General features: G+C 42.8%; 1 protein-coding gene across 4 annotated transcripts; it reads left to right on the plus strand.

Moving 5' to 3' along the window:
• The first annotated feature begins 286 nt into the window (after positions 1–286).
• LOC123087285 (BEL1-like homeodomain protein 7) lies at positions 287–6,263 on the plus strand. 4 transcript variants are annotated; one of them, XM_044509257.1, is made up of 6 exons: positions 287–426; positions 1,769–1,872; positions 2,550–3,473; positions 4,472–4,848; positions 4,929–4,989; positions 5,342–6,263. In XM_044509257.1, exons 3-6 carry the CDS (start codon positions 2,631–2,633, stop codon positions 5,975–5,977), a joined length of 1,917 nt encoding a protein of 638 aa, XP_044365192.1. In that variant the 5' UTR covers positions 287–426; positions 1,769–1,872; positions 2,550–2,630; the 3' UTR covers positions 5,978–6,263. The 4 variants fall into 4 exon arrangements, with proteins under 4 accessions (XP_044365192.1, XP_044365195.1, XP_044365193.1 ...); XM_044509260.1 differs by having other exon boundaries at positions 294–736; XM_044509258.1 differs by lacking the exon at positions 287–426 and adding an exon at positions 788–916.
• Positions 6,264–7,994: the final 1,731 nt, after the last annotated feature.

The raw sequence follows: 7,994 nt of genomic DNA on the forward strand, positions 1-7,994 counted from the left end.
ATCAGTTTTAGACTTTGTGTCACATCCCATAATCCCAGCAATAATGATAAGCCAGACCCAGCACAGCCTGACACAACATCACATAATTAAAACCATAAACAAGCTCCACGATACATCAAATCAAATCAACACGCGTTACGGTGGATGGAACAACGAGAAGAAGCACCTCGAAGGAGGCCGTGGTGGTGGTGGTGGTGGTGGACGCACCGCCAAACAAACAAGCAAACCAAATGCCTCCCCAACAGCTCCCGGTTTGGATTAAAGCCTAAACCCGCCCCCGAACGCCCCCCACCCCACCCCACCCCACCCAATTATCCATCCCGTCCCGTCCCATCCTCCGCTAACAGCAGCAGCAATAAAGAACGCCGAGAAAGAAAAAGAGGGAAATTTTCCGGCCGGAGCCCTCCTCCGCATTATCATATGCTGGTATGACAGTCGTTAGTGGTTGGTGCCCGCTTTGTTTACCCATTTGTTTTTTGGGCCCGAGAAGAAGCAGCAGCGGAAGGTTGAAGAAGCAGCAGCAGCGGCCAAGATTATTGTAATCCCGGGTGGGAGGGATCTGATTTTGTCCCCGTGCCGGAGGAGAGAGAGAGAGAGGGAGGAGCAAAGATTCACCGATTTTCTTTCTCCTCTCCGCCGCTGTCTCTCTCCCCTCCCGCTATCCCCAGCCAAGATCGGCTTGCGGGGCTCGTGACAGCAATCCCTCTGCCGGCCGCTGCCTGCCCCCCGCCCTCAGGTCACCCTCCCTTTCCCCAATATTCTATCCCCCTCTCCGCATCATTGCCCCCCCCTCCGCTGGCCGCGGCGGCGGCGGCGGCGGCAGGGGCGGAAATTCCTTGCGCATGTTCGCGTGATTTTGCTGCTCTGGTTCTTGCTGCTGCTTCTTCGCTTCGGGGAATTGGGGTGTCTGATCTGAGTGGGTGCAACTGCAACTGCAACCGATCCTTTTTGTTTATCTTTTTTCTTTCCGTGTGGTGCTGCTGTTATCGGCTCCAATGATTGGTTGGTGAGCTTTTCTTGGCTTTTGAGTGCGGCGATAGGTATGTGGCTAGCTAGCCTCTCTGAATTGCGAGGCCTCTTCTTGGTGTTTCTGCCTGGGTTCTTCAGTTCAGGAGCTGGGAGAGATTAGGAGCCTTGGCTGTGGATTTTAGTGCAGCCTAGAGTTGGGATTCTTGAGGAACTGAAGGTATTGGGGGTTTTGGCCTCAAGTTCTTGGTTCCCCTGTTTTTGATGCCTCAAGAAATTACCCCCTCTTCACCTCTTTGGTATGGAATTCTTGGGTATCCTCTTAGAATTCTGTGTTTCATATGCGGTCTTGGTACCTCAATCTGAGTTTCTAGTTGCTTCCCCTCCCCCAGCTACCAGTAGAGCTGGCTTTTGGGCACTCTTCCAGCTACCAGTAGATCTGGTTACAGTGGGAACCCTTCCATCTTTGCTTGCTGATCCTTGAATCTTTGTTTCATTGGATGCCCTGATGAAACCCATGCTCTTATTTTTCGTCTCTTGTTTTGCTGTATCTTGTAGTGCAGCATTTATCTGTGCAAGGGAACTCTTAGCTCTTGTCATCAGAATTTTAAGTTATTATATTCATCTTTTGCGTGTGACAACTGACAACAAGGCTGTGCCTTGGACATTGCTCCTGGCTCACCACTCCCACCTCTGTCGTATCATTGAAAATTACTTAAAATCCGAGCTGCAAACAAGTAGTATGAAAGTAGTTTCTATCTAGCTAGCCATCTGATGCCATTTCATTCATCTCTTCTTCCAGAATCATCCTGAATCATCGGTGCACGCCCGTATCTTCGGTGGTTGCCGCTGAGCTGGTGAAGGAGTCCTGCGCACGCCTCGGCCATCAATGATTGATCAGACAAGGTATTGCCGGCCAGCACATAATCGTATTTCATTCAAGAACAGGCAAAATAACAATATTTTCTTCAGAAACACAAAATAATCCGTGCTTTTGCAGTTTTGTGTTTGTATGTGTGGTATAGAGGCCGGCCGTGTTATCTGGTTTGGTGGTTCCTTCGGGTGGCTTTGGCCCCTTTGGATGCTTGTGTTATTCTGGTGAAACATAAGGAATTTCCCACCACATTCTCACCGTCTTGGTGAGGAAGGTGCAAACGGCCAAGAACCTAGCTGAGCTGAGCTCATAGATGGCGGACCACCTGTACCTTTAGCCTGCAAACAAGCATCTTGCACTGTCACCTTGCATTGTCTTGTTTCCTGAGCATTGGTGTCTGTTTCTTCCATGGTACAAATGTGAAAAACAAAAATGGAACACAACGGTGGTAACTGCTGTCAAAGAGTACAAATGTGAGGCTCTGGGCTTAAATCACTCGTGATGGCTACTGTGTGTGTGTGTGTGTGTGTGTATCTTGTGCCCTTGCAGAAGAGACAGGGCCTGAGTTTTTTTTTCTGGAAAGAAAGAGATAAGGAATTACTATTGGTTGCATCCTCTCTTACTGTTTGAGGATAGAAGCACTTCCTTTTTGAGTTGGTTATTCTTCTTCAGTGTTATGCTCAACCCTTCCTTTTTTCCCCATTTGCAGGCAGGTCAATTAGAATCTTGATTGGGTTGACTTCACAAGTGGCATGCAGTTGCTTCATAAGTGAGCAGTCAAAGTTGTGGCATGTCTAATTATTACTCAAGCCCGGGTGACGAAAGGGACCCGCAAACCATGTACTCACCAGACACGGGAAATGCGTCGTATCCCGTGCCGTCAGCCCTGGGGAACTTGCTCTATTCAAACAATGCATCTTCTGGACCATATACGGAATTCAGTGGCATTATCCAGCCTCAGCAAAATTTCATGGAGCTGCATGGCCATCCTTCAGAACATTCATCATCAAGGGAACCTCCTAACATGGTCACCTCGCTCACAGAGCAAAGCTCCTTCGCTCCTGTCAAAGATATGAGGAATGAGATGTTAATGCATTTCATGGATGGTGCACAGAGTGGTGGTGGTGGTGGTGATCTCATCCACAATGATGCCCATAGCAGTGCACAGCTTGATTTCGGCTTGTTGAACAACCCCAGTTCGGCGAGTGTTCCATCAGCACCAGGCCAAGGATTGTCTCTGAGCCTCAACACACATATCCTGGCACCTTCATACCCATACTGGTCCCCAAAGCCAGACTTGCTGACAACCCAATCTTACCAGGGTGATGAAAATGGAATGAAGAATATGCAGTCGGAGGCCTCACGGGCAATCAGGAATTCAAAGTATCTAAAGGCAGCACAAGAATTGCTTGATGAGATCGTCAGTGTTTGGAAGAGTATAAAGCAGAACGCGCAGAAAGAGAAGGCTGAAGCAGGAAAAATGGATGGCAAAGACGCCGATGAGGTGTTGAAAAGTGAGGGGGTATCTTCCAACCCACAGGAGTCTACTGCCAATGCGGAAGCTGAGATTTCTGCGGCTGAGAAACAAGAGCTCCAGAATAAGATGGCGAAACTATTGGCCATGCTGGATGAGGTTTGTTAGTCACCACCACCATATTTACTATCGAAATCAAACTGAAATGCCACGAAGATTTACCTTTGCTTGACTAATCACTGTAGCTGTAATTCTCATGAAGATCCACAGACTCATTTGTGAACGATTAAGTTCAAATATACCATATGAACAAACTTAATTTTTGTACTCCAGTCTAAAGTTCCATAGAAAAAAAATCTTTATTTGGTGATGGTTGCAGTTCAGAGTTTCTTTCTTTTTCTCAAGAAAACGGAGCTCAGAGTTTCTCATATCTCAGAAGTCAACTGCATTGTCCTATCTTTGTTCTTAGAAAAGGTAGTCGTTGGGATTGGAATCCCAGCCAATTAAGGGGCATGGACTTAATATTGACTGGAGTAACATAAATGGGTCATGATCCAAAGTTCATTCAGAATGGTTGGTTTCTAACTAGAAATTCATACATGGGCTCCTTGAAGAAGTCAGGAGAGATGGTTCAACGGTTTCTAGGCGGGTCGAGGCTTCTTAAGAAAGCTTAGCTGCCTATATACCAACATATAACAAGGCTTAAGCTTGTGCATGCAAGTTTTTAGCTAAAGAACCTCCAAGGAAGCACTAAGCATAGTTGGAGTAGGAACTGCGACATATATCTAATTACTATGTGCTGATTAATTAGATCACCACAAAGTTCAGAAGAAAGTCATGTTAACAATCCTATTAAAATGTCAAGTGGGCGGGAACGTAAAAGGTACATCTCTCAGGAGCTGTCAGGAAGAATGGTATTTGTTGGTAAAGTTTTGGTATCTAAATCCGATTTAAACTAAATACAGAAACTTTGCTGAGAAATAATACTCTTTCAAAAAGGCACTCAGCAAGACAGATTTGTCCTTAACACGGGCTAAACAGGGATAATGGCTTAACTGGCAACTTGAATGCGGTTTTCTTATTTTTCAGTTAGTAGTTAGTACTACACATCACATCCTAAATGAACTATTCTGAACACCAAGCTATTTTTTTTTCAGGTTGACCGAAAGTACAAGCATTATTTCCATCAAATGCAAATTGTAGTGTCGTCTTTCGATATGATTGCTGGGTCTGGAGCTGCCAAACCTTATACTGCAGTTGCCCTTCAGACAATATCGCGGCACTTCCGATGTCTGAAGGATGCTATCAACGACCAGGTTAATGTTATCCGAAAGAAACTGGGAGAGGAGGATAGTTCATCGGGCAGAGAGGGCAAGTTAACTCGCCTCCGTTACATCGATCAGCAGTTAAGGCAACAACGAGCTTTCCAACAGTATGGTATGTTACAGCAAAATGCCTGGAGGCCACAGAGGGGACTGCCTGAAAACTCAGTTTCAATTCTTCGTGCTTGGCTGTTTGAACACTTCCTTCACCCGTAAGTTGCTTATTTCTCATATAATTATCACCACTTGCCCCTTTTCGCTTTTGTTCTGATGACAGTTATTTTTTTTCCAGGTATCCAAAAGATTCAGAAAAGCTAATGCTAGCGAGGCAAACTGGTTTAACAAGAAGTCAGGTATTTATGATCTTACCAAGAATTACCACACTAAATTTGTTATCAATGATTGGTATGCCTTGTTAGTACTAAAATCAATGCGCACAAATAGGGGTACGTAACTCATCTTGGTAATATCCAAGTGGTGCAAATTCTGAATCATGCTGCAGGGTTACTACTCTACTAGCATGTATGTCGATAACCTGCAAATAGAAAAAATTATATTTGTTAAGTTCTCCATCAATAAACAACTTGTATTCTAGGAGAATTGGATATTTGGCTTCGAAAGTGTGCAAATGACTTCTGGAAGACTTTGCATTCTGTGAAATGAAATCGGTTTGCTGAACTTACTTTACATCCTTCATTGTCCTAGATTTCGAACTGGTTCATCAATGCCCGTGTTCGCCTGTGGAAACCGATGATCGAAGACATGTATAAAGAAGAGACCGGGGAGGCAGAGCTCGACTCAAACTCCTCCTCGGACAACTTACCAAGAAGCAAGGACAAAATGGCGTCTTGTGAAGACAAGGAAGATCTGAAATGCTCCATGAGCCAGGGCCAGGCTTACCAAACCAGTGAATTCAAAGCCAACATGGAGATGGCGGGTCTCACCGGAGCGCCGTCCAGCTTCCACAACGAGGCAAACTCCGACGACGGCTTCATGAACCTGCTGTTGAAGGACCAAAGACCGGGCGAGGCTGACGGCAGTCTCCTCCACGGCGACGAGAGCGCGCGCTTCATGGCCTACCATTTGGCAGAGCTCGGGGGATATCAGAACAGCAATGTGTCGTTGACGCTAGGATTGCAGCACACCGAGAACAGCCTCTCAGCTCCGAACGCTCACCGGCCAGGATTCACCGCCGCCGGGGAAGAGGACATCTACAACACCACCGCGGCTAATCCCGGCGGTGGCGCTGCCGTGGCCTCTTCGGACTACGAGTCGACGAACCAGCTAGATCAACGGCAGCAGTTTGAGCCGTCGCCCCTGCTGCATGATTTCGTGGCCTGAATGAACTGAAACGCTCGTCGGTGAACATTGGATGGAGATGGATTATTTTGTAATTTGTAGGGCCATGATAATAACGTGCCTGGAAAAGCATGGAAATTGTAGCTGTAGTTGCATTTGGTATAGAAGAGAGGGGGTATAGCATGAAATGTATTATAAATTTGTGGGGGTGGGGGTGGGGTAAATAATTTTTGTAAAGATGAATGGAATGGGTTATACGTGTAAAAGGTTATGACTGGAGACGAACCATCCTGTAAAAATGTTACGGTAATGGATACTTCTGGTCAGTTATCTGTTGTGCAGCAGGTGGTTGAACCAAAAAACAGAAGGAAAAACCTGTAAAAATGCACTGGAGGGAACGCTTCAGATTGTGTCTCTGTCTCAGAGCATTTCCAACCGGAGCAGCCCCGTACAGGCCGGCATATGCCAGTTTGGAAACAGTTTGGAAAAATGGTAATATCATCTGTGGTGCTTGAACTTTGACACGGATGTTCACTTTAGTATCTAAACTTGAAAAATACGTCAAACTTTTAGTGTCCGAACTTAAAAAATATGTCAAACTGGTTCTAAAACTTGACATGAACACGGTGTTAATCCCATTTGAAAACATAAATTACGCTGATATGGCACCGTATTTGGCTGATGTGGCATGGGTCGACTTCTAGCAACGAATCAGGATTTTAGTTAAGTACTACTAGTGGGTCCTACCTGTCAGTAGAGAAGGAAAGTTGAAATGAAAAATGGTACGTACCTGAAGTGTGTGAGAGACTTGTGCTAGCCACTCTAACACAGAGCTTTATGAGATAACAAAGGCCCCTTAGTCTAGTGCGAAATACAAAGCTTGTGCTACTTAAATGGGTTGCACTCAGTACGGCCCATTTAGTGTATGCTAATTTAAAAAGTAAACTGTAAAAAGTCTATAACTCATAATCACAGTAATACAAATAAAGTTCAACTATTCATGCGGTATTAATAATTATAAATGTTATACATTAAACTAAAATAACTAACTTTTAAAAAGTGTTCATGTAATTAATAATATTCATGTATTATTTTAGAAACATTCATATAATTGAAATAATATATATTAATTATAAAGATGTTGGTATAATATTAAATATTGCAAATATTTTTAACGTTACAGTTCATAAATATAATTTTAGTTATACAAACAATTTAAGATTTTTGTACAGTATTAAATATTGCAAATGTTTTTAACATTATAGTTCATAAATATAGTTTTAGTTATACAAACATTTGCATAATCATGCACACATTTTTAATAAGTATGTTGTTTACTAATTCACCCGCATTATATAAAAATTATGAATATAATCCATGAGTGAAATTATACACCAATGAACATGCATAGATATTTAGTAAAAAAATTTATCCATAAATTTCTATAAATTAAGTATAACCATGCATGTATAAAAATGTTTATATTCGCTATATATTTATAAAAATTAATATTTTTTAAATGTAATACATGACTATATATTTGAAATGTTTGTAGTTAGTAAACATTTCGAAACACTCATGGATTTTACTGAAGTAGTATTTTCTAAATAATACGTGAGTATTTCTAAAAATTACAGGAACATTTTTAGTAAGTTATTTTATTGCAGACATCTATGTATTTATTTTGTGTGCACAAGAATATTTGTGTACCACAAATATTTATAACCCACAATATGGCAAGGGCCTGGTTTATAGATTTTTAAAAATAATACATGTGTTTATTATGATTATAATCTACAGACGTTTTACATTTTTCTTCTAAAAAAAATAGTGTGTGCAAAATTCATAGTAGTATGTGTATTAGTGTGATTATAATTTACAGATTTGCATGAAAACTTGTTTGGTGGAGTGGCCATCGGAGGCCGCATGAACTCTTCAAGTTGAAGGTTCCAACCTTACCGGCACCATTTTCCGTTTCCTAGTTGCGACAGGCATAACCCACTAATCATAGAAAGATAGTTATTCAACTAAAATCCTGTTTCGTGCTACAAGTGGATCC

The sequence above is a fragment of the Triticum aestivum genome, chromosome 4A (genome assembly GCF_018294505.1).
Source record: "Triticum aestivum cultivar Chinese Spring chromosome 4A, IWGSC CS RefSeq v2.1, whole genome shotgun sequence".
Taxonomy (NCBI): Eukaryota; Viridiplantae; Streptophyta; class Magnoliopsida; order Poales; family Poaceae; genus Triticum; species Triticum aestivum.